This window comes from Morone saxatilis, unplaced genomic scaffold, assembly GCF_004916995.1.
Source record: "Morone saxatilis isolate NCDOM2014 unplaced genomic scaffold, NCSU_SB_2.0 Contig12, whole genome shotgun sequence".
Lineage (NCBI taxonomy): Eukaryota > Metazoa > Chordata > Actinopteri > Moronidae > Morone > Morone saxatilis.
Genome location: NW_023339674.1, coordinates 6,351,389 through 6,379,378, shown reverse-complemented (window position 1 = coordinate 6,379,378; position 27,990 = coordinate 6,351,389). Strand labels below are relative to the sequence as shown.

Here is a 27,990-nt window from a genome sequence, read left to right as displayed (position 1 = left end):
ATGAGAGAGAGAGACAGAGAGACAGAGACAGAGAGACAGAGAGAGAGAGAGAGAGAGGAGAGAGAGAACAGAAAAAGAAAAAGCAGCATGATGGACAGAGAACAAAGAACAAAAGCAGGAGAAAAAGAGGGATTCAAGTCTAGATGGCACCCAGAAAAGAAAAGAAATGGCAGGTTCATATAGAATCCATTCTCCTGCTCCTTCCTTCCTTCTTCTACTTCTAGTCCTCACTTCTCCAACCTCTCCCTGACCTTCCTCTGCTCCTCTTTCCAATTCCCCCTTGTTCATTCCCCCATTCACTGGCTGCTCTTATGTGAGGAATGCCGGATGCTTGCCTACGGCTGAAAATGTCTGGCCCACATAATGTCAACCTGATTTCTCTGGCTGTCTGAGTTGCCACATTGCCACGGAAGAAAGGAAAGGAGAGGAGAGGAAAGGAGGAGGAAAACATGTAAAAAAAAAAGTAAAGACAATAAAAGAGATTTGGACATATGTGTAGTAAAACTGGGAGACAAGAGAGAGACAGTATAGTTCCCTTTCTGTAGCCCTTCACTGCGGGTGGTTGGTAATTCGACCTTGAATCTTAATATGACTCAGTCGTGCACCTGTTTAGTGTGTGTGTGAGTGTGTGTCTCCAGCCTGTCATCATGCCAGTGATACCCAGAATTCCTTGCCTCCTTTCTCTCCGGAGCAACACAAAGAAATCTGTGTTACCATGCCAACCGATCAAAGCGCTAGACACCCACCCCCCATAATCCTTTTTGGCTGCCCTTCCCTGCATGCCTTACATAAAAAACAACAAATATATTCAATATATGTCCTGATGACACCATTTTTAGACGTTTAAGTGAATTTGAGTGCACAGCTGCATTTGTTTCTGCAGGTTTTAGAAAACGCAGCTTCATTTTCAGTAAGTGAGTCTCAAAAATGCATCTGCATCAATGGAAAATCAACAGGGTAGTCTGCAACTGATGAAATGTGGAGATTAATGGTTTCTGCAACTGCACTCAATACAGAATATGAGAAATTCTATTTTGGACTGTCCTTGCTTCTGATTTGTGCTCCCCTTTTTATCAGTCATGTCTCATTTACAGTGTAATGAAAACATAAAATTCTCATAGGGTATATATCATGATGTTACTATCCACTCTAAAAATCTAATTTTTATTTGCAGAATGGTTTAGTCCTGTGCTCTCCTGTCCTTTCAGTGAGCTTTCAGAGGTGACTATATAGCTAGTCCTCTTTCTCTTTAAAGGCATCGCAACACTAAAAACATTTTTGTCCTACTAATAAACAGATGCCGCTGCAGGGCGTCCCTCATTATGTATCTCTCTTCCATATATACTGCATCAAGACAGCAGTCATTTTTAAGCCTCAGTACCCCTCTAATTTCTGGATGACCCTTTGTTATCATTTTTAGCAGCAAACATAACAATGAAACATCCAGAAAATTCCTCTCTAACAAGGATGTTACCTTGTGGCACATATTTTCTTCTGTTGTCTCCATGTTGAAAGAAAGAGTAACTTTTGCATCGGCTGCTTCGTGTTAGGAGTTTTGTTGGGAAACGGGAGCTTTATAAGAAACATATGTCTCCCAGTAACAAAACAAATGCTTCAACGACCAGAAAAACTAGCGCAATGTACAAATAAATGGTATGGCAAGTTGGCAACAAGGATTTAATGTTAAACAAATGTACTGTATGGTTATGGTCATGAAGGTGAAATAAATGTGAATATCATGTACTGGTGAAGGGCTTATGTGTGTGTATGATTACTTCAGTGATTTCTGAAAGAATTATGTGAGAATGTGGGCATGTGCATGTGCAAGCCTGTCCTTTCTTTCCAGGCCTACATGTACAACAAACGGGCTTTTCCAAACCCCTGCGCATACTCTCATATCCCAAATATTCCAAATTCCTTCCTTCCTTTCCTCTGCAGCTTCTCTCATTTTCCGCTGGAGAGCATTGGGGCCCCTGAGTACCAGTGAGAGTTGCTGTCTGTGATGCCACCCCCTAGAGGAAGCGCTATGAATGGCTGACTGTGGCTGCCACTCACTGCTGGGTACACGTGGCCGATGGACTCGCTGTGTCGCCCGATGTGAATTTCGTCGTCGTCATCCTCCGTGGTTTTGCGGTACACTGGGTTGTCGAAGTTCATGCTCTTGGTGTTCTTGCGCCGCCAGTTGCGCCAAACCAGGTATCCGCCAGTGCAGAGTAATCCGATGACCACTGTGGCAAGGATAGGGACTGCATGTGTTTAACACACACACAACAACAACACACGGCGGGAGCGTTAACACAGCCCAGGGGACACAGAGCGGCGCTTTAAGCACTCACACACACAAACACACCTTGCATACTTTTCTTAATCTACTGAGGGCTCATTATTTTCTTAATCTTTATTTTTTTAAATCGTCTTTAATGGAATGATCAAAGTTTTTTTTTAATTTATTTTATTTTATTTTATTAGGTTGCAATGTACCTTTTACCTCTATCGGGCTAATCTACTTGTTTCCCTTTAAAAGCAATAAAAAAGTTGTTAGGTGCAACAGTCAAAAAGCAAAAGAAGCAACATTGTTATAAAAAACCTGGAGAATTCATTGGTGTTGTTTGTTCTTTAAAACATTTGAAAATGTGATTACAATATCCATCCTGTACATCCACCTGCTATTTAAAAAACAGAAAATAATGAGCCTTCAAACTGTATATATATACTATATACATATTCTATTACATTCCATCTCAGTCTCCACAATGATCAAATACACACAAACTTGAATGCACATGCACAATTTGCAACAATGAATGCCTGCATGGACCATCACACACACACACACACACTGTTCTATAAACTCCACACCCAAGAGACAAGTGCACACACACACAAACACACACGCATACATAATACATGCATACACAAAGACTGAAGCACGGAGACTTTTCTATTAAATCTTGTAAAATTAAGGTCCTGAAGCCAGTGATTAGGGTTTCGGGGAGTTTTGAAAAAAAGACCAGCAAGGTTGCTTAACTGTCATCACCGTATTATTCTTATGCTACATTTGGGCTATGATTTATAATTTTGCACTAGCCTTGGCAAAGAAATTAAACACTATCTGCAGACAGCCTGACTCTGACTGAGTTTTTGGATGGGGTTATGAGACGAGACTCGACAGGGGAAGAAGAAGAGGGAAGGAGAGAGTGAAAGGGGGATTGGAGGATTTGAGATAAGCTCTGTTTCTCTCCGCTCATTATCATATCAGCATGGCTGCCTAACTGCCCTGTAGGACCTGTGTGTGCATAGTGCATGTATATGTAACAGCCAAATCAGACGTGTGTCAATGAGGAGAGATAAAACAAGTGTGTGTGGGTGTGTATTTTTGTGTGTATGCTCACATCCATATATGTGTCTGCATCCCCTGCGGAAGCCCCATCTAATTGCTCTTTTGTTGGATAGGCACTCGAGATCCCTGTGTGACTGGGCTGGAAACCCCAGATCCTCCTTTGTTCTTCTCTAAATGCTCACTGGTTAAAAAAAAAAACATCAGCTTTTGTCTCATTTAGAAAATTTCACTCCAATTAGAGAGTGGCATAACAGCCTGACTTTGGCTAAATACTGATAATCATTGTCGGGCTGTTTCCCCTTGTGGAGCCGTGGGTGGGCGTGGTGCATTAGTGGATGTGAGTGGAGAACTGGGGTGCAGAAATCCGGCCCTGGTGGACCTCCAACAGTAATTAATGTGTCAAAGCTGCCAAAAAATGCAGAATGGGGGAGTTTATGGCAGCAATGAATGGCAGAAGGACATAATGGGGGTTGGAGTGGAAAGGGTTAACAGTCTCTGGGGTTGTTTTTAATGAGCTGATATCTCAATCGTCGAGAATGAAAAGAGAAAAAAACTGCTATACAATGTTTTAGAGCTCCCATAATTGATCAAAGTATTCAATATTAGGGATGAAAGAGATCTCAATTAGCGACATATGCTGCTACTATAAGGTCATTTGCACATGCAGCTGATTTAGTTAGTTAGGTTATGCATGAAAGTATTAAATATTTCCATAAAATTTGATTTTAATTTTAATGAAAGCTAATACAATAGATTCACTTTACTAAGCTGGTTTGACTGTAAGAACTTGCATTCTCTTTGAAGGCCTACCTTATATTAATTGTATGGTAGTTTGGTGGCCTAGTGTTTTTTATACCCTAACAATATATTATTTGACCTGGGAAATTATGTTTTTGGCCTGAAACAGTGGAGATTTTGACCTGGGAAATATACATTTTATCTCATTAAGCCTTCTTTCAGTTTTTTTATATTTCCTACCATTCAAAAACTGATTCCAGCAACTGTGTGAGCCACTTTTAGTCCACTGGGTCAGACAAATAGGTCAGAGCAATGGATTGATTTCAGTGTGGGCAATATTGTATGATCGGAGTGGGAACATGAGCTTAATGTTATAACAGCTGGTCAAATGTGATGACAAAACATGAACTGAATTTCCCATTTACTCAAATCTCTTTAATAATGACATAATGTGCACATTGCAAAGGCCTGGCCATCACTGACAAGCTTACTGGCCAATAATGGCTTTTTCTAGCCGTAGGCCAGGATGCTATTGTTGGATAATACCTCAGCTCAGTACATTTTCTCAATTACTAAACTGTTATTTTGTGCTCAAGCATCGCTGCTGAGGCTGACATCGGACTTGCACGTTCAAAAGACACAAATTGTTATCTAAAACATACTCATTTTAATCAGTCAGGTGGGCGTACAAACACTCTAAAACCCAGTCACTCACACACAAGTCCACACTCCGCCAGACATATAAAATACCACATCCACACACAACATGCAGGACTTGAGCGACAAGCTGAGACGGAGAAGCAAGGAGGGAGAAGCAGGCGGGCAAAAAGCAACACAGCGAGAAAGTCAAGAGTACTCACCAATAGGAATGACTATCCCCAGAACAGCTACTGTGATGTTGTTACCTATGAGGTAGTGATCACTCGCAGCTGAGATGAAGAAAAGAAAAAAAGAGAGAAAGAAAAATAAAACTAAATAAAAAGTTGTGTTCCAAAACACCTTCCCCTAAGGCCTTGCTAGAGAGAAACAAAAAGCTTGAAGCATTGTGCTGGAAACAACTTATTTGCATAATATACGGGCAGAGAATCCATCTGATTTTACTTTGGACTGCATGTGTAAATGAAATGCTGGTGAATGCAGGATGACATAAAAATGCAATGAGATGCATTTTAATACAAGAGGAGACACATGCAATTTCAGGGAGTAATGCATCAAATTTTTTACTAATACAATTCAAAAAACAAATTTGGATTTAGGACGCAATACATCTTTCACTGGAGGTTTGAAACAAACTCCAGGTGATCTTGAGAGTGAAAATAAACACATGACACTGTGTTGCAAGTCATTCTTTATCTTCTTGCTTTGTATCCGTACTCCCCTTCAACTCTCACCCCAACAGGTCGGTGTGGAGCTTGACATTAATCCTGCTCCCAACCCTCCTATTAGCAGCATGTTAGCCATTAGACAAAGTGTGATCAGATGGGTATAATGAAGTCTAGTGAGGAAGATTAACAGAAGAGATCACAGCGCTGGCCCTGCATACTGATTGGCTCATTCTTGAAAGAGACTCTGTGTAGTTGTAAGCACGTAAAAAAGCACAGATGGGAGGTGACGGATGGGACATACAATTATGACATATTTTCTCTCATAAAAGCAATAAAAGCCGTACGATGAATGCACACACACGCACACAAATGGCACTTTAACATAAAGAGGCACAGCAGGTGATATGACTTCAGAATGAGCAGTGAGGCGCCTGAATCCTGATTCAGCAGAAGTGAATTTGGCTTTTCTTAAAGGATGAGTAATGTCCAATGAGTCTTAAGAATCTAAAGGGCGGATTAATAGAATCTTATTGAAGCAGCGGTTATGAAAGAAGCAGTCCTGGAAAGTGAAGTCAAAGAGAGAGTGAGAGAGAAAGTGAGAAAATTTCTCAGTTTCATTAAGATTATTATTGCTGAAGGGATTTTGAGTTCAAAGAGAATTAGCTGTTGTCTGCCTCCATTAAAACCTCCCTACTTACATCCCTATATTGTCATACAGTCTCCTATACATATAACCCTATCATCGTATAGGTCACCTAAGGTATACACGGTAGATAATATTAAAGTCAATATGTAGGAATATTAACTGCATACACTGAGCCAAAGCTTAAGGAAGATTTGTATCATTCTGAATGTCTTTGTAAGTCAAAGGGAAAACCCATTTGAAAGCAGTCCTTACAGTTGGGGTGGCCAAAATTAAAGGACAGGTACACATTTCTCCAAGTGCCCATACATTGAAATGGTTTTGCTTGCTGTAATCAAAAACTCTGAAAGATATTTTGATTTGTTTAACTGAGTGACTGCAGAAGCCTCATATTAACTTCAGATAGAGTTTATTGCATTTATTTTCACACTGAATAAGGACTGTGGATTTTGTCACCCATCACTTACATTGAAAGTGCTTTATAAAGAAGTCTCTTTGGAGACAGTATGAACAAGCAAAACCTGTCTGTTTAACAGCAAGACAGCAGACTGATCAATCATTACTGCCATCAAGAGTGAAGGTTCATATTTGTAAGAGCATATGAGCTTTGCGTACCAGCTGTGGTTTATCTTTTATTCCTGAAACTCCTGGTTCTTCCTCGCTCCACCACGCCAGCCACAGTGCCGCACATGTGTAACAGCTGATGCTGGCAAACTTGACAGTGTGCACTGAGTTGAAAATTATAACACATGGCCCGTGGGTTTGGAGACGCGTCTTGTTCATGCCCCATTTTCTCATCCGTGTCTGCTCCACCTCTCATCTGGAGCACTTGTGTTGTGGTGAGGAGGCTGACAACTTCAGAGACTAGAGAAAACATGTTCCTGCTTCTTAGTAACTCTGAAAAGCTCAGGCCCCCAAAGTGATGAGACTCACTGTAGCAGCCATTCTCTTTAATTTCCAGAAAATCACTTTCTCTCCTACCTCTCTTCCATCCATTTTCTTATCCTTGTAAATGCTGTTTTCCCTCCCAACCGTGTGTCATTTTATAACTCCCATCCTCCCTGTTCAAGTGCTGTCATATTCCTTTTTGTGCTTTCTTCATTCTTTTTCCTCTATGGCCTCTTTATTGTCTCTCACCGTATCTTTTCATTTAACAAGTTTTACTCCTCGCTCTTCTTCCTCATTCATCTCCCTGTCCCACCTATGCCTCTAATTCTTCCTTTTCCTCCAACTCTCACACCCACTTTCATCATCCTTTTCTCCTTTCCCTCTGTATTTTTAAACATCAGCCCTTACTCTCCTGGTTCCTCAATATAATGAGAAATGTCTCAGATCTCAAAATCTGAGTTCAAACCCTACAGCAGCTTGCAATCTTTCTAACCCTCCTTGCTTTTTTTTTTAACTTCCTTCTACTTCTTCTGTTCTATCTTTTATTATCTGCTGAACAGTAGGCCATTCAAGCATCAGAAATTACGTAAAGTTCTTCTAGTGTGTACGTAACTGCATGAATCCATTGAGTATTTGACATTGTTTTACTGTAACTGGTCTGAAAAGGGGGATGCAATAGCAGAACATACAGAAACTCTGAATGTGAAAGAGTCAGTACTTAAAAGAGAAATTTATTTGGACTTGGATTTATTTATTTGGACTTGGATTTATTTATTTGGTGATTTTTTTCTAACTCTCTACAGGAACAAATGACTTGAAATAGTTACAGCATTCTGACAGTTACCACTATTTCATGTTAATGTCTCTATGTAGCAATGGCCACAAAGAAAGTCGAAAAGAACAGACTTCTGCAACAAAATCACACCATGTGGTGTGCAGCACAGTGGTTTATCAATTTTGCTTCGCGGTACTATCAAGGATTGTTCTCGGCTACCAAATACAATTTAAGTCTTAGCGTGGCTTTGTAAACTATTGTTAGTGCCGTTATATTCTGCTGTCATTGTTTGTCTGGGCAACAAATTGTAAAGCAGAATTTTTCTGGTGTGCCAGTTAAGCTTGATTGTTGCAGAGAAGGCTGCCAGTTTTGGAGAGCGAGGGTGAAAGAGAGGAGGAGAGTGAAAGACAAAGAGAGTAAGAAATGCTGTCAGAAAGTAAGGATGAGTGATGAGAGGTGGCAGGTGAGAATGGAGCGGACTGTCGTTTGTTAGCTCTGACAGCTCTGTTACACACTGCTCATGAGGGACCTACAACAAGCAGACCAAGAGATACACTACTGAGTGTGTGTATGTGTGTGTGCCAGATAGAAAAGCAGGGATAGGGAAAGAGGACAGTAGATAGACAGATGGTCAGACAAGAAGGCGAAGGGGGAGAGAAGCAAGAGAGAGGAGGGAAGCTGATGTAAGTAGTGGCTTTCAGCTCCCCGCTGCTTTAATGGCAGGTGGTAGCGGCAGTGATAACACCGGAGTATTACACTCACAGCACACACACACAGTATGCATACACCCACTTCACACAAACTCACATTCCTGTGTACAAACCCTGCTCACCACGAGCCTTACCTCTGTGGGAGAGGTTGCCGTTGCTCTCTCTCTGAATGCTGTTGGGGGCCACTGGGCCCAATAGGGGTGTGTGTGTGGAAGTGGATGTCTGAGTTGTGCTGCTGAAACTGGTCGTCTCTGTACTTGTAGCAGCGGGGGTCCGGGGCTGCTCAGTAGAGGTGCTCCTGGGGGTCTGAGGATGTGCTGGCGTCATCAGACGTCTGGTGGTGGGCCTGAGTGTCGTAGCAGCAGAGGTGGTAGTGGTGCTTGTGGTCGTTGTGGTAGGGGGTGTTGTGGTGGTGGTAACAGTTGTGCTAGTTGGTGTAGTGCTTGTAGTGGTTGTGGTGGGAGTTGTGGTGGTGGTGGTCGGAGCAGCTGTTGTAGTTGTTCTGGGTCGAACTGCACAAGAGAAACAAGACAATAATCATTAGCATCTGGGATTTTACTTGAAGATGCCAGCTGGCGAGTACGTCGACTAGAATTGTAGTATTTTGGGCATCAATATACAGCACGTAGATTATAAAGTTAAAACAAGCTCCAAACTCCCCAGAGCTTTAAATAGCTGAGTTAAAATAATGATCACATATATTGGAAGCTAAGTAAACGGATGTTCAAAGCAGTCAACTTTGTTAAGCTTAGAATCATTCATTTGGATAATAGACATTTTAGAACAAGAACAATGTTGTATCATGCAATTCAGAAAAATATAATAGTGAATATTTTCCCTGCCCTAGTTTTCAATACCAAAATGTGGATGGATGACAAACATGGTAATGAACCTCTGCTTCGTATTAGAAGGGTATATCAGGTATGCTTTATCCACCTTTTGTTTATTTAACAGCGACAGTTAAGCAATGACACAGATATAATGTATATAGGGTGTCTAGCTCAAGCTAACTGGCTTTTTATTATTATTATTAAAGCCCTTCCCCCTACCTCCCTCTCTCCTTTTCTCTCTCTCTCTCTAAACCCAATCGGTGGAGGCAGACAGCCGCCCACCTAGAGCCGGGGTCTGTTTGAGATTTCTGCCTCTTAACAGGAAGTTCTTCCTTACCACTGTTGCCAAGTGCTTGCTCATGTGGGAAATGTTGGGTCCCTTTAAATTTTATTTTATAAGGATAAGACCTGCTCTCTATGAAAAGTGTCCTGAGATAACTTCTGTTATGATTTAATGCTATACAAATACAGTGAATAGAATTTTTTTTATCATCTCCAGCTCTGTCTCTGATCCATTTTTTGTTTATCCATATTGCATAAACCACATATAAACAGGCCACCTTTGATATACCTTTCTGCTTGCATTATCACACAACCACATGACAGTAGAAAAAGCGATTTGATTGGGAATTTCCAAAACATTTCATGGTTGCTGCAAAACTGATAAGGTATTGCTCCAAAAGACATAAAGCAGAGAGCAAGAGGAACATAATGTAAAGGGGCCATTTTATCAAGGCTTAATAAGTGCTCAGCAGAAATACTTGTACTGCATTAGGAAGTCAAAAAATTGTGAGTGGTCTCTCTCTCTATTCATGCTCAGGGGCCATGTTTTCCCCCCCATCCTTTCTCAGAGGGATTCTCAGAATGGTAGCCTACATACATCATCATCTCTTTCTCCCTTTTCTCTATGTCAGCTCCTTTCTCCTCACCTGTGCAAACAAGAGCTGCAACAACCGAGCGGGTTCATTAAGGATAACAACTTAACAAATGTGAAATGTGGCGACGGTAGAGGCTGGGAACTGGCTGAGCGGTGAAGTAAGGTCAGGGAAATAATGGAGGTGTGCTGGGAACACAGGCAAGCTAGGAGAATCCCTGACCCACTTCCCAAGATAGTGTTACAGTCAGCACAGGTATCAAATTCTCTGAAGGAGTTTGCTTTTGAATCAATCATAATTAATACAATAAGATACAAACATTTTGAATTGTTGAAGGCTGATACTAGTGATAAAAGCTGCAATAGTCAATAGGCTATTTTGTTATTTGAGACAAATAATGGTTACAAATATAAAAGCTATATTGTGTATAAGAGCAGATTATTTCCCCACTAGCAAGCAACACACTTCATATGCATAACTGTTATTGTATTTAATACACACATATACTGTATATATTTTACTTAGAATTTTAAAAGGATTCAGTGGATCTCGTCAAATATTACATTTTTACATGTGGGAATACCAGTATGGTAAGCTATAGGTTTTAGATCTAAAACCTATTATGAAATGAGTTTGACTTGGTCTTGCTGTGGTGAGAGAAGAACCTAAATTAAATTTGACAAGACAGCCCAAGTTTCAAGTCATCATATATAACCAAAAAATAACCCTTTTAGTATTTCCTATTTCCTATATCCTAGTCTATAATGACATGAGATGTTTCCCATAGCGATCCATGTGTATGGTAGGATTCCACCAATGTACTGAATAGTTTAAAGTGGAACATTTATTTAAAGATATGTATAAATACTTAATAATGAGGTGGACTGCTTTTCACTCAGAGTGAAACCAGTTTAATATCCTTATGGCCTCACACGTAGCCTTCGCGTGACATTCCTCGGCACAATCCCTTTAATTAAGTGTGCTCCTGGACTCTGTGATTTATAGGTTTCATAGTGTGACCGACTTACCTACAGCACAGCGCCTCATGTCTGGTCCCAGCTCCATGCCATCAGGGCAGGCACAGGTGTACTTGGGAGAGTGGTCTGTAATCTGGGGGGCCTTAAGACAGAGGTACTCACACCCGCCGTTGGGCAGACTACCCATGTTACAGGTATCGGGGGCTTGAGGGACACAAGCAGAAATGAAGAGAATCAAAAAGGGTTTGGGTAAATATGAGTTTGCACATTTTCCTTTACAAAAATTCAGAAACTTTCACTGAGGACTTTTATCAAAATGTGGTGCTTTCTCCAAATGTTCTGTAAATTGAAATCTCATGTCAGTGCCAGGGTGATGAGCACAGAGGTTTACGTGTACCGAAGACCAGAATAGTTAATAAGAAAAGGCTATTAAGAATTGAAGACAGAGTCCCAGTTTTGGGTCTTGGTCAGCATCAAAAGCATCAAAGTAAATGTGAACTGAAGCTAGTGGTAAGAAGAATCTAAGCCCCTGTACAAAAGTTAAAAAATTCTAGTTGACCTAGCAAAACATGTTGGCATGTGTAATGGCTTAATAATTATTTTTCTTCATTTTGTTTTTTGGATGGATATTATACTTGTGCTTGTAGGGGGTAAATCTGGACCCCAAATTTAAAAACACCAAGTCAGAGCATAGGCTCTTGAGCATTTGTAGTAGTATCTAATCAGCCTAAATACTTGTTCTACTTACTACCTATTAACTTTATTGTGTACCATACTGCAAAACAACATAAATAAATAAATAGATCCTGAGACCAACTTTTACAGTGTTATTTATGGGCTACATTTATTCCACAACCTTTTTTCCGGTCCAGTGAAGAGATGCTTAGGTTAAGACAAGGGTGTCTAAACTTTTTTTTTTTCCCCATCTCAGCATTCCAATGAAAAATTTAAATGTAATTTCCTAACCAAGATACTCTTGTCATGTGGGGAAGCACCAGAATTAGGTCAGGTCGCGGTCGATTCAGCCTCCTGACTTGTGCATAGTTTTAGAGAGCAGCACATCAGAGGAATCATCAGCCATAAAGGGAAACAGCATTATCACTCACTGCACACAGTGAGTTTTGAATGGGCTGGGAATACATTTATTCTCGATATCTCAGCATAAAAAGCATGTAATATGAACTCATACACCTGCTTTCCATATTAAGAATAAATTAAAATCTTTGGGTAAAAGCAAGTCTTTGAAATGCCATGATACATTATGACAAAACATTTGAATTCTATTCTGGGGGAAGAAAGGGGCACAAGGGTGGAAGGGAAGAGGAGGAGAGAAGAGGAAGAGAGAGAAAAATAGGTAATAGGAAAGCAAATAAAGTAAGATGAGAAGGAAAGATATAAGCACAGACGGAGAGAGATGGAGATAACATTTTGAATGATGTTGTTCTGAAGTTGCAATCGCTCCAGTGTCCCCCTCCTGCTTCTCTGTGCTGCATCCCTTAGGTCTGGGATAAGAACTAAAACACGGAACTTAGGCTTCAAAGCAAAGCTGAATGGATAATAATAAAAAAGCACAACAAAGAGAGGATAGGAAGAAAAGGCTCTTTTGAGGAAGTAGTTTAAAAAAAATGAAGACATGTTCGGTTGGAGCCATATTTAAATGTGTTGATGTGTACTACTACAGTGATGATCTTCCCTTTTGGGTTTTGTTTGGATAAGCATATTTTATGATGGAAAAACCGATATGAAAAGCAAGAGAGAAAGGTAAAACAGTGAAACAAAAGGAAGAGGGTGTTGACCTTGAAAATGGCTTCACTCAAGGTCACATTGTTATCAGTGCTACTCATATATCTTTACAGGGCAGCTAGAATTTATTCAGTGTGTCTTAATTTAGCCTAGTTAGGCCTGGTTGTTTTATGTCTTGCTTTTGTTGGCATTTTGGAAAAAACATGCTTAATTCTGTGATATCTCTTTGAACAGAACTCTTGATTTATTAATGAGAGAATGCAATTAGCTCCCTACTGACACTTAGACAAGACTGCTTTGAGCTCTGAGTGAGAGGAGAAAACAAAGCATGAAAACAGAGACTCTCACAAGCAAATTTGCCTATACACACTGTCAAATACACACAAACACACACGCTACACAGGTGTTTGTTCGTACATCTGGAAAAGCATCCATCCTGGGAAAAATACAACATCACAACCCATCATTTGAAATTCACAGCACACACATTGATCTAATCACACATCAGGTTATTTATTTACTTTATTTATTTATTTTTTTTGGTTATGGCTTATTTTTCTGGGTTTGCACTTAGATCGAGTAATCATTATACATAACTGGTACACGGAGTAACTATGATTAGAGCCCATAATGCCCAATTTGGAATGCAAGCCCATCACCTGTAGCTACTCGTCTAATCAGTTTGCTGTGGCTGCTTTGTCTTTTACCAAACTGCCCTAGAAACAAAAAAAACAAAAACAAAAAACAAACAAACAAGAAAGTTTATGTCATGTCATAGTTGCTGAGTTTCCCAGCATTTTATCTGTATGTCTTACCTTTGGGCTGCCTCTGTTCATGAAACACCACCAGGTCCAGGGGGTTGTTGAGGTGCTCTGCCACCTTTGTCACATCGTGTCCCGTCAGTCGGTTGACACTGTATATTGCTTCATCCTCCAAATCTGTCCAATATATGCGATCCTGAATAGAAAAACAAAGAGATTTGAAATTTTTTTTTATTAACAAATATACATACTATCTGCGGAAACCTTCATCTTCAACAACAACAGTGAAGTTTAAAAAAGAAGACAGATTTAATATCTGACTGCCAGTCACTGATTGCCATGACAGACTGGCATAAAAGGTCTTGAAATTATTTTTCATCTAGGCCATTATGTACTGATTGTTTTACATTATTTGGGCTAAGATAGATATTACTTGGCTAATAGCTCAGCAGTAATAAAGATAGGACAGAGGAAGTAATTTTGTTACCAGCACAATTGAACTGAGTTAGTGAAAGCAAGAACATCTTTGAAGCAATTAGCCTGCTGCCTCTTTGGAATAATATTGCCCATAAGTTTCTCGCGTGGGAGTTGCCCATGTAGAGATTTACCAAGCAGCTTGACATTGTTGCAGAAATTGTTTACCCTGTAGCCAAACACAATGCTGTTTTGTTTGTGTCACACTGAATTAAAGTTTGTTTCCCCATGTCCAATCATATTTGTTGTAATTAAGATTCATTTGTGTTCCTTAACTCTGATATGCTACCATATATATCCCATTTAAACACTTAACATCATCTGCATACAAATGCAATTCATTTATTTAGAATAAACAGCATTTAATATGTAAATATAGTAAACAGCAATTATCCAAAGAAATCTCACTGGGGAGCACGGCATTTTTTGTTTTTGTGATGAAAGGGTACCAATGAAATAATTCTGCAGTTAGTTGCAGACATATATGCTCATCCTAACAATTGCTGTTTGATTAAACTCTCATCCACTTCAGTGGAGGATCTGGGTGAAAAAATTGCCCTGGGATGTTCTTATAATGGCCCCAGGTTACCATGGTCAAAGTCCAAGTCTCTACTCTGCTTCTTCAGTAACAAGTAACATTTGATTACATCTAGGTTTGTGGATTTATAATTTACTTGACAGGAGAGACACATTTTAAGAAAACGTTTAATGCCTGGGGTAAGTTTAATTAAATTTTGAATTGAAGGCATATGAGAAACAGGTTTGGAGGCTAAAATATAATTTATTGAAGTAAGGTTAAACGCATTGCATTTTAATCAAGAAGAGGTTTAAACGGACTGAATAAGTTATATTGTAATGGGAAATGTGCTATTTTAACTGTATCCTTTGACACTTTGAGCATCTAACACACTTTGAGCATCTAACACTCCTCAATTAATGCTCAGCAAGTAACACTTTCCAATATTTTCTGTCAAAATGCAGTACTCCTCCTTGCATTGCAAATCTCAACAGAACTACCAATTAAACACAGTGAAGTGATAAAGATTGTATTGATAAAAAAGCCCATTATTTTCTGATAAAGTAACAGGCATACACCGCTCTACAACATTGATATGGGATTTCAATAATGACAAAACAAAAGCGGTATTATCTTCCATTCGATTTTTTTGTCATCTTAATTATTTCTATTGAACAAATTCCATGAGAAAGAAGAGGTTTGGCCTCTTGGAGGTGGTTTACACTGGAGTGAAAATAACTTGCCTTGTCAGTGCACAGTGGGCAAACACAAGTGTTTAACCCAAACAAAAATGGGCTTTTATAATTAAACAGTTTATGTAGTTTTAGAAAAACATTCTTTCAACTCTGCGCTGTCCTTTTTAGAAAAAGTTTCTGCTGAGTGCCAAAGCAGGAAGTAGTGAGACGTTTGGGTTGGCGTACAATCTGTTTGTAGCATGGTTATATTAAGGGAGAAGTGGATGCTGCATTCAAAGATGAATGAACGTTGCTCACTGGGCACATAGGCCAAAAAAGCCTTGACAGGCTTCCTTACGCCTAAGTGTTTTTGGGCCCATAGAGCATGTTCACTAGAGTCCTTCTCTGTCTGTTCAGTCTGCTGCTTGCTCTTACCAATGTGTATTCCATATTAAAGTTTTTTTTGGAGAGAATAGAATAGATTTGACTTGACTTCTCCAGCCAAGCCAGCTGAGAGCATGCGGGTCAGAATACCTCAGAGATTCTTTTAAATCTCTGTAGCTCAGAGGGTGGTGCTAGGCTGCAGTGCTAGATCCTATTTACAATGAACAGCAGTCTATCGCTAAGCAAGTTGTTTTTGCTGCCTAAAATCAACCTACAGGTACACACTGTATGTATAAACTAAGACCTGTTGCTGCTAATGCAATAATCGGTCAGAAACCACTACAACAGCACTAGAAAACATGACATCCATGGGATGCTGGTAGATATACCTACACCTTACAGTTTATCTCTATTGTGAAAATCCCTTGTGCAATCTATTGCCCCTGTTACCTTGGAAATGAAGGAATAAATACTGCAATTCTCTCATGTATCACTTTAGCTTCTTTCTTGATTTCTCTTCCTCTCTCTAACACATCCTCACAATTCTCTTAAGAGATACTACAGGATAACAGGATACGCTGCACAAGTGGTTATGGAACTTGGTTTCCACGGCAACTACAGACTGCTCAATCTATGCAGATACACATCAATTAAGAAAAACACAGAGACGTTAAGATCATAAGAAGGTTTTTCCATTAGGCTGAGATTGTGTTTAACAGTTTTATGGGTTTTTTTAAAGGGCAAAGTTTGGAAAGATTTGTTTGGTGTCTGTATATAAGTATGTATTTGTGTATCTCTGTGTGTGGTTCACTCACAGCTGTAATCCACGCTCTCCATTTCTGCTGGGTTATCAGAGGACTTAACCTTTCTCTCCCCTTCTCCTTTTCCATCTATCACTGAGCTCTCCATCGCTGTATCTCCACCTCACTCAGATTCAGATAACCTTTACTCATATGACAGTAGTGCTGAAACAATCAAAGACAAATATCAGCCATGTTGATAAAACATGACTCAAATCTACCATTCCATCTCTCCCTTTGCCTTTCTGTCTCCGTGGATATCTTTCTCTGTCTCTTTGTCAGCCTCTATCTCAGTTTTTCTCTTTCAATTCCTCCACTGTCAATCTGTCACTTTTTCTCACCTTGAAAGCTTCAAACAGCAATGCAGACCTGGGCAGGTCAATGCTCTTCATTGTAGAATCAAGGTGAATCTTCCAAGTGTTGAAGGATAGGACTTGCACACACGTGCACAGGCACAAGCTCTCCCGAACACATGTCATTGCATCACTTCAGTCAAAGCCAAGTCTGTCTGCGGTTGTCAAGGGGATGGGACTACATTTAAATTGATATGAAGTCTTTATAGGGGCAAGGCGAGAACAGCCCTTCATGGTTTTGTCCCACAAGAACCTTCTGACATATGCTGGGGCCTTTTAAATTGACACATCTGCCTGATGAGCTTTTGGTGCCTCTTGCATACTTAGATGTCATGCCAGAATACTACAAATGAAAGCTCAAACAAAGCCAACCCACTCAACTTCTGAAGCCTTTGATCTTTTGGGTTTGATTTGTATTCTTGGTTGTATCAGCCCAATTCATAAAAAAATAATGTATGCTTGGTGTTAAATCTTTGTAGGAATCAAATGATGTTAGGAGACATTTTGTGTTAATCTCCACTAAGCTGCAGAAGAGTATTAAAGCCTGGTACACCCACACAGGTGTTTCTAGTTATTTTAGCTGCTTAGACCTCTTATCTGGACTGTGGGTGTGGACAGATAGGGCTTCACTGACATTTTCCTCACTATTCTGTTAAAGCTGTTGTCACACATGCTCAAGTCTCACTTAATCTCTCATTCCTTTAATTGATCCCTGTGTGACAGAATTCAAGAATGTGTTTTCTGTTTGGGTGCGAGTACCAATCAACTCTGGCTGACTTTGATAAGCAAGTTCAAACTGTTTACCGTCTATGATCACTCAATATTTCTTTATTATCTCTGTTAGACTTTTGACATTGTATCTTTTTAGATCCTGGGTGCAAGGCAATTTTGTTTGTACTGAAGTCAAATGTGACCATACTGCAAAGGCCTGTATTTAAAAGGGCAACATTTTGAAATCAATTCATTCCAATGGTATTGTCGCGATCACAGCATCCACTCGAAAAGGTGAAATAAATTTTGGTGAACATTGACACAAATCCATGCCGTTGACCAAAAGAGGAGAGAGGAGTTATTGTGACTGACTAGCACTAGCCCGGCCGGACCGCAGCTAGTGCTCTGCAAGCAAGGGACAACTGTAGTTTGGTGCAGGACCTCTGAAACCAAATCTTCCTACGATGTAATGGTAAAAGGACACCATTATTTTCTTTCTTCCTGACTTTGTTTATTTCCATTGTCTTTTTCTTTCAATCCCCATCCCACTCTCTTCAAAAACTCATCTCATCTTCCCCTCTATCCCCTCAAGTCAAACAAAGAGGGGATAAAGAGTAATGCAATGATACTAAAGCCAGAGAAAGAGAAAACATTACTCTCTGCATGTCTCTGCGATCTACATTTCCTCAGGGCTTGGTGTCTAGGCAGGGGGTGACACAGACTGGAAGGGTTTGTGTTTGTGTGTGTGTCTTTTTATGTGTGTGTTTGGTGGTTGTGTGTTCAGACTTAGATATAGGAACTGTGTGTCTCTCCTCTGCAGTCTTAAGAAAGATTAGTACATCAGAATTGTTCTGTGTATCACTGAGGAATATGAGGGGCTGTACAGGCCACAAGCCACACTGAATGTATGTATGTAAAGTCTGTATTATGGTAAAGTCTATGTGTATATATTAACTCACATTTGTGAAACCTCATATCTCTCACATACTCAAATTAACTGTTGTATGGGTATGTAAAGAAAGGGAATGTTTATGATGATTTTATGCAGGTGTATGAGGAAATGTGAATGCATGTGGGAAGTATGTCAGAAGTGAAACAATGTGTCTTAAAACTTTACATATGAACTTATACATGTTATTTTTGTGATCTTCTCATATAATTAATGCCTAGATTAATAGTATAAGTTAGCATATAACAATCACATTTAGGGTTGCAACTAAGGATAATTTAAATATCGATTAATCTGCAGATTGTTTTATTCCTAATTATTTGCCCTATAAAGTGTCAGAAAATAGAGAAAATTTCTGTTACAGCCTGGGTATTTATTGCATATTATTTTATGTGACCAAATGCCCAAAATCCAAAGATATCTTGTTTAGAATCTGGTTCTCAAATGTGTTTGGCATTTTTGCTTGAAAAGAAAAAGATGAACTGATTATCAAGTAATCGTTGCATCTCTAGTTAGATTCTTCCCCTGCAGCAGCACAAACATGCTTAGAGACCTCTCTATGATGAACAAAAACCATTATTCTCCTCCTCATGTCAATAAATGATACATCATTATCTAGTGTAAAGTATGGCAGGTTACACAACTGGGCTAATCTGCAGTTTAACACAGACCCAGAGTCAAAAATGCTCCTTTGAGGCTCATTTCCCAGATAAGACACAAACTAAATTAAAAGGACAAAAATGGTTCATTGTTTCAGTCCACAACTCAAACAACAGGCAACTCCAAAGAAACAAACTTCCCATTATCGGCCTGTTGGGACCAAGACACTCTGCTGCACTGCTAAAGGATTTTTAATTTGGTCTGTGTCATAACCAACAGAACGAAGACCAGAAGAGCTGAGGGCTATTAATCTCCAGGGATGAACTTTCCGTGCTTGCCTGAAACGTTGGTTTTCTCTCCTCTTCTTTTTTACACACGCACACACACACACATGCAGGCACACTCAGCTGGACATGATGGATGTCCCTTCCTCCCTTTGCTTCTCATCATCACAGTGTGTGTAGCAAACAGAAGAATGGAGAAGGCAATTCCTGTTCACATTTCTCCTCTTTTCTCACCCTCATCCTCCCTCCCCTGCTCTCCTCTGGTTCTCTTTTCCATCTTCCACATCATCAATGCTTGACGGGCTCTAATAGACAGACTCACTCCTGCCTCAATAAATACACTCAAATTAGTTTCATCGATTGCTGTACTCTACTGTGGCTACACTCGTCAGCCCTTGAAAAGATAATCCCTTCTCCGCGTTTATCTTGCTACTAAACTTTTAAAACATCTCAATCTTTCATTTATTTTCAATCAATCTCTCAGTCAGACAATGTTCCTTCATTTACTTCATTCTCTTCCTCAACTTCTTAAGCTCTCAAACTTCTCTTACCAGACACACCCTAGTTTACTCTATAAAATACCAGTATGTGCTTGTTACAGTAACAAGCAACAATACAGGTGTTCCTTAATGACACGTAGTATTCATCAAAAACTTACATGCATTTGTTCTGCAGTATTTTTAGTCCTCCATCTCTGACAAAGAAGCTGGCCCAATGTGCTCTAGTTATAAATAACACCATAATAAAACAATGTCCAATGCTTAAATTTGGCTCGCCGGAAATCTAGAAATACACTGCCAAGATGGGAATCAACTAACAAGATAGGAGAGTGTCACCCACGAGGCAGAGATAAGTGCGCACAGACCTATTTTTCTGTTGTGTATCTACTTTTGGAGGTCGAATAAGGACGTAACTTCTTGTTGCCTTTCAGGTAGAGACCTCCTACAATCAATGCCAAGTGTTTGCATATGATCCATGCCAAGTCCCAAAGTGGGAAAAATTAAAATAAATATATATATATTATGCTGTAATTCAAGGTACATTTGTTTTCTCTTAATATTATGATCAGCTTCATTGAAGCTGTTGAAGCAGCTGGTTTGAAATCGATTAAACCCTCATGCCAGAATTAGTATTAATTTGTATATTTTACTTTCATTAGCCTGATATTTTAGGGAATTTGCTAATACCGTAAACTGGATATTTAGCTGCTTAAGAGGACATTAAGAAAACAAAGCAGATTATACTTTGCAAGAGTCCTACTTTTCTCAGCATGCCAGCATTAACTAAAAGCAACATAAAAGTAACAGCTACCCTGAAGGAAAGAAATCAATATTAAAACATCTGGTCTGGAAAATATGAAAGACTAAAGAAGTAGAATATAAGCTCTCTGTATTTGATGGGGTAACATGTAATAGCATAGTGTGGTACGCTTTACTTGTACTTGTACAAACGAATTACTGGCATACTGTGAGATTCAAAGGTCTCTGGCACCATTAGTTGGACTAGTTTGTGTGGCTGTGATTTGAATCTCAATCCTTCTGTACCTCGAACACAGTGAGGGCGAAGGGGTGTCCCAGGTGGTGAAGGGAGGACAGCAGAACTTTGCGGTTGTCTCCATTCAGATCCACACTGGACAGGAGGTGCAGCTTGGAGTCCACCCAGTAGAGACGCCTGTTAGCAAGTCTGAGAACATGGAGAAGAGAGAGAAGAAAGAGAGAGAGAGAGAGAGAGAGAGAACAAAACCAAGAAGGAAAAAGGAGGATGGAGAGGGAGATGGATGGAGAGAGAGGTCATTCCAAAAGAAAAGGCCTAGGGTGAGAGGTATATGAATGTAATGGCCCAGTAGCTACACCATCAATCTTCTTTGACATGACGGCTGAGGCCCTGTGCTGAGAAAACACAGATGTGATTGTAATATTGCCGGTTGACTTATTTGCTGGGGAAAATATGTGACCTTGAGCAAATTGATTAGTCCTGGTGGACTTCCTTTAAAGGAACACTTTGCTGTATTACAATTCTATCAGCACGTAACAGTCCCCAATACTGCCTACTTTAGGACTCAATTTTTGCGCTCCGGCTATGGGCCACAAAGTAATGTGTTGACTTGCAGTTTTACAGATTCCATTAAATTTAACAGCAACAGACATCTTAGGCAGCATTGGTTACATTTGAAAGTTTTTGTTAACACAATTTAAACATTTCAGCTTGGCACTTTAATGGCTCTTACAAAACTGTGATTTCAAATAAGTGAAAAAAAATGTCAAATGCAAGTCAAATGAGTAAACCTAACAAGGAACTGATTCAACAAAAATGCCAAAAAAGAACTGAAAAAACAAAAGATTTATTTTCATTCACAACTTCACCTCACCTGACTCAGACAATCTCATGCTCTGTGCGAAATCAATGACCAGGGGAAAATAATCCACCCCTTCTTCCAAAGCAGTATAGTGCAAGTCTGGCCAACTCTCTCATTCGCCTTACTCTAAAAAATAATTTGTTTTCATACAGATGTAGTGACACCTCAATTCCACAGAGTGTGGCAACTGTGTGCCTCTCTTTCTCCTCAGGCAAGGGCAGTAGAGAAAAATTGGCTATTGGCCGCAGAGGGAGTTGAAAGGGATGACGGGAGGTATCGACGGCAGAGAGCGTCTGGCTTATTAATTCAGAGGCCCGTGTTCGCTGGCTTGATTGATGAGAGCCAGACACAAACTGAGCCATAACAATAAGAGCTACTCAGGGGTTGCAGCACCCCTAGACTGTTTTCTTCTCTCAGCTCTTGCTGTTTGTCTCTGTTTCTTTCCCTCCCTCCATCTCTGTTATTGTTTCTTTCTTTGAGTTGAATTTACTCAAACCATTTTTTTTTGTCTATCTCCAAAACCAATATCAGCATTATAACTTTGTTTATAAAACTGATTGATTTTCCTGTCCCTGTACATTGTAGTTTTATTTGCCCTCTTCAATGAGTCTTTCATGATCAAAGCTATGTATTCTGTCCTCCCTTACCCAGCGTGATTCCGTTGGGCCACTCGATGTGTTCAGACACCAGAACTTGCCGGTCCACTCCATTCAATCCAGACTTCTCTATTTTGGCCTGACCTCCCCAGTCTGACCAGTACATAAACCTGTGGAAAGGAACATATACCAGTTAGGCACTGATGGGTACAACTGAGTAAAAAAGAAGAAAAAAGGGGCAGTGAATAGGTTTTTAATGTGCAATGTCATAGTCAATTTTGAGAATACAACTAATATGTGACTGAATCTACTGTACTCTGTCACACAATGTCCCTGTCTGACTCTTTGAGCACTCTCTCTGACTATCTCATTTTCTCTCCAATACTTTTACTTCTGAAACAGGCCTTGGAGACACTGAAGGAATGTAGATACTGTGCAAAACAGCAGGTGTCACGTCGTATGTCCAAATACTTGTTAAGCTGTGCTGAACTACAAATTGTGTTTGTATGGTGCAGTGAAAATATTTACTTTTAGACAAAATTAATTTTCTCTTTAAAAACTTATGGCAGTCAGACTTGTCTGGTCATGCTCCCACTCCCACTCCCTCCTTCCTGCCATTCTTAACCTCCATCCTTCCTTACCCTTTCACAACTCACAACTCAACTCCTTTGCCATCTTCTCACGCCCACCCTCAAACCTCTCTCACTCACCCTTGGTGTGGATCAACTGCGATGGCCCGCGGCTCACTCAGCTCAGTGGCTATCAGCACTTTTCTCTTCCTGCCGTCTCCCGTGGCGACTGAGATGCTCTTGTTGCCCGAGTCGGTCCAGTAAATGTTCTTGTGAACCCAGTCGACGGCCAGGCCCTCGGGGGAGTGGAGCGAGTCAATGAGAGTCACCTGCTGCGCCGAGTCACTGGCCTTGTTGATGTAAGCACTGGTGGACGGTAGAAAAGAGCTGTCAGTCAGTGTTGTGGAAATAATGAAATACCATATTATTTAGGAGTACAAAGTTGCATGTTGCTAGATTTGTTACTGTTTATTCTGGTCTCTTTTTCTTGTGAGAAAAAGACTTGATTGGACTAAGTGCCTTAGATACTTGCACATGCTGGGGAGCAGGTATTCTTTACTCTAGATAATGCAATGTCAGGGGCACCCAAACCTGACACCTCTATAACAACCTCAGGCTTCTCACCAAAAAGAACCTCCCTGGGAGAAAGAGTGTCTTTATCTCTCAGCAGCTTATAGAACAACCTGCCTCTTTCTCTGTTTTTGTCACTCTCCCTGTCTGTGTCTCTCGTCTTCTCAATCTCTCTCCATTTTCCTCTTGCTTCCCACTTGCTGTCGGTTCATTCTTCTGTCCCCATTTCTGCTTTTTCTATTTTCCCTTTCTTCCCCAACATTGTCATACGCAGCACATTATTGTCTTCACTACACGAGAGCTATAAAACAAGACAATACAAGACAACCTTGTTAAAAGGTTGGGGAATGCAATGTCCCAATTTACACCCCGTCATCACGTTATTGAAGCGCACAAGAATGGAGTACAGATGGGAGGAGCAGCTTAACTAAAGGAGAAGGCTGGTAGTTGGACCGAGGGATGAGGTAGAGATGGATGAGTAGGGGACTTGGAAGCAGATTGTGTTATTAATTGGCTGTGTTACTGTTTGTCACTGCAGACATCATTATCTATTGGAGGAAATTTAGCCTGCTGCTGGCTAGTGATAGATAATCTAAGGCTTCTTTCTTGTGTCCCTTGGTTTATAACATGGATCCAACATCTGCCTCTCACTTAAAGCAAATTAAAATGGGGGGCCGGAGCAAAGTGGACGTGGATGAAATCCCTTGTGTTATTGGTGCAACAGTGGTCTAATTAGGAACTGTAGATTACAGACAATTGTGGGATAAAAATGACCACAAATTTACTCTGAAACATACCACACTGTGACTAGTATTTTACCATATTTTACTTTTATTTAACTTATAATCTACGATATTCCTTGTCCAATATAATAAACAAATCTCAATTTATTTTTTACATACCCTAGTGTCTTGTAGATATCGTGCATAAAATATCATAATTACTAACCTTTACTAACATATACTTTCACATAGTATTGGTATTTTTTATTACGTCCTTATTAATGACAAATATTCCGATAGACGAGTATAAACTGGATGGAGGGACGATTACAGGGCAGACTAGAGTAAGGAATAAGACAGAGACAGATGAGTCCAAGACCAGTAAGCAGATTGCATCTTTAATTGGCTGTATTATTGTTCGCAACAGACATCTCCATCATGGGGAGAAGTTAACAAGTCATCGACCCGTAGCTTGCTAATAACTATGAATTAGCCAGGAAAATCACACCATCGCAGTGAGGGACAATGAGGAGGAATTGCTTTTAAATACACAGCTTTTTCCATTTGAAAATACACGGCAAATGTTAGATGTTTGGATAAATGGTGTGATCAATCACGTCCTTACAATTAAGATTCAAGGTATTCGGTTATTTAAAAAATCAGTGGAACAAGAAAGCGTTCTTGAAACATTATATATGAGAAGAAGGTAATAAGGAGGTACAAAGAAAAACCATAACTTTTTCATCGAGACTAATTGCCATTTCGTTTCACTTCATTTATTCAGCTTGATGTGTTCATGCTCACCGATTGCCCTAACCAATCAGTTGTGCGTGACATCTGTGCCCCGCCAAAGTCATTTATAGCTGATACAGAAGTCTAAATGTACTGCGCCAATGGCATTCCTTTATGGTTTTGGTGTATAAAAATATATTATTTTCTTAGGGTGAGAGGGGGACAAACACAACCAACAATAACTCCAAGTAGATTTATAAATTCACTTGTTGCTGGCCATGTAAAGTGTACGTGTGTGTGTTTACTGCTGCTTCCAAAGTCGAGTTCATCATGACGAATGAGTTCATTTGTCCTTTCTCTGTCACAAGCCCTTGAGTGTATCGGTGAGTTGGTGTAGATGTATGTGTGTGTGTATGCAGATGAGTAATGGTGGTGATTATTGAGGCAGTGAAATTAAAGAGAGCATATGGCTCAGCTGAGATGATAGAAGGCCCCTCCCACTACCTGTCAACCATCAGGGTGAGACACACACACACACACACGCACACTACACACCCACACACACACAACACACACAACCACACCACACCACACACACACTCACACGCACACGTAAGATCAAAGTAATGATACATACAGTATGAGTAATTGTGTGTGTGCTCATACTATATGTGTGTGAAGGACAAACAGCTTCACCTTTACTGTCGGACCTATGATACACCAGGTGTGTCTGACACACACACACACACACCCCACGTGTGTCTGTCTCCCTACCAGAAGGTGTGACAGGTTGAAGCAGACAAGATGGATGGACAGAGGAAACAGAGTGACAGAATGGCTGGAGAACAAAGAGGGAGAATTATCCAAACTCCCAAAGTCATTCATTGTTTTATAGCAAATATTTTACTTCCATCAGATACTATGGTAAATATCACACAAATCACATGTACCTGTATATTTTACGATGATATAGATCACACCAGAACATCTTGTTGGTGGATACGTCTACATCTAGGGCCACTGCATTCTTCAGCGTGGGAACCACCTGTGCGTATTCACTCTTCAGCAGGTCGATGCGACGGATCTCATGGCGGTTGGTGAACATCAGGTATGGACTCTTTCCTGATGGGGCGGCAAAAGACATTCATGTCACAATCGCGTACGAGAACGTCTCTGCCATTTATTTACTACTTGACATTGGCAAGATTGGACAGACGAGCCAAAAAAGCTCCTGAGGCGGCTGGAGACCCTTGACGGCCATTAACCTATTATTGTAACCCCAAAAGAGTACATTTATCATTCTCAACCCACTCTCTACTGGACATGGGCCATTTGCGATACTGTCAATCATGAGCGTGCTAGTGTATATGTGACATGGAAACATTTGTTGACCTTGATACAATCCATTGTAGCACACATCCAAAACCTGTATTTGAAAGGTGAACTTGCACATCTGCATTTTTGCTAACGTGCAATCCAGACTGCTCCTGAGCCTGAGACAGACAAGGTCCCACTGACTTTATGCCAGTGCTGCTCACTGCACAAATTAAAAATAAGTTTGCCCTTTAATATTTTGATAACATTTAACACAGAAATATTCTCAGAGTGTTGTGTATTATTCTTACATTGATGAGTTGGCAATGGCAACCGCCACTTTTAAATCCATTATCCAATATATTTCAAATCCTGTTCAACAACCATCTAATGACAATTGTACAACTATTTTATGTTGGCTATATTTGTATTTGCCTTACGTCTTTGTCCACTTTGACTGTGATAAAGACAAATCAGTAAGTTAGTCTTTTTAGACTGTTTAAGGCTACAAATCAATTAGTCATTTTCCCCATGACATGCTTTTCAGTATTTTTAAAAACAAACTTATGTCTACAAAGATACCATGGGTGGTGTTGGGTTGTTAATTCTTACTCCAAATAGGGAACATAATGTAAGAGGTCTTGTTTTGCATTTGTACTATTTAGGTCCTTAAAGTATGTATTTTTGATGATTTGAGCATAAATAAATCATCCTAATAAACCATTTAAAAGAAAAATATATTGTGCACACACACACACACACACATGCACATAATGCTGTTTACTTAATTATTCTCACAATTATGCTTTGCAGAAAACACATACATTATTTAAGGTGGCAAAAACTTAAAGCAAAGAAGGTTTAAAAGGGACACATCCATTTAAAGAGCATTGTCTTTGCAACGTGTGTATGTGAGTGTGTGTCCTGCTGCTGGATGAAGCAATGAAGCACAATGTGCAGGTGGATGAAGTAGCCCAAAAACTAGACATGACACATTGTTCTATTTTTAGTGCAACAGCATGTCAAAAATGTGTTTCTGGGTTCTCTTCCTCTGGTGTGTGCAATGCGTGCTGTTTGCTGGCACATCAGTTACCTGGGGCACATTTTTCAGCAGGCTGAAGGTGAGCATGACTCAAGCATTTAAATAATTCTCATGCAGTCGACAAGGTCAACTTCATCTTTAGTACACAGACACAAAAAATGTTGTTTGTGCACGTGCCTGCATACGGTATTTTCACCTCCTATACAAACTGTATATACACTCACAAATCCATGACATTTACCTTACCATCTATATCATTCATCATAGTGCACTCCAATAATTTCCCTTTATTTATATCCATTATTTTTCCAGCAGTACTCTTTTGCCCTCGATTTCTCTCTGTCTGCCTGGTTCCCTCTCTGTCTTTATCTTTTTGCTCTCTTTCGCACAAATACCCACCCATCTCATTTTCTAGTTTCCTTCCTTCATCCTTGCTTCTCTCTTCTATCTGTCATGTTACTCTCCACTCCACACTGTCCAGTAAAGCAGAAATGCCACGTAAAGAGACAAAGTTGGGCAACAGTCCCACACTGACATACACACACACACAAAGACACACAAACTCATACTTTCACACAGAGCCAACCATCCCTCAATAGGTTTCCTCAGCCCCGGTTTAATACGGGCTACTGCACAGGGAGAAAATATTACATTTCTACTACTGTTTGGATCCAATCATTTTCCTCTGACTACTAGGTTTGTAACCATCAATTTTACCTGCAGAGAGAGAGAGAGAGA

General features: G+C 40.0%; 1 protein-coding gene across 1 annotated transcript in view; it reads right to left on the bottom strand.

Annotated features, from left to right (window-relative positions):
- Window positions 1-27,990, bottom strand: part of lrp8 (low density lipoprotein receptor-related protein 8, apolipoprotein e receptor) — a 161,027-nt gene that overhangs the window by 6,011 nt on the left and 127,026 nt on the right. The window contains 9 exon segments of the mRNA XM_035654111.1: window positions 2,056-2,228; window positions 4,939-5,007; window positions 11,153-11,305; window positions 13,660-13,801; window positions 20,896-21,020; window positions 21,023-21,034; window positions 22,355-22,473; window positions 23,014-23,238; window positions 25,847-26,018. Coding sequence (XP_035510004.1) covers window positions 2,056-2,228; window positions 4,939-5,007; window positions 11,153-11,305; window positions 13,660-13,801; window positions 20,896-21,020; window positions 21,023-21,034; window positions 22,355-22,473; window positions 23,014-23,238; window positions 25,847-26,018 — 1,190 coding nt within the window.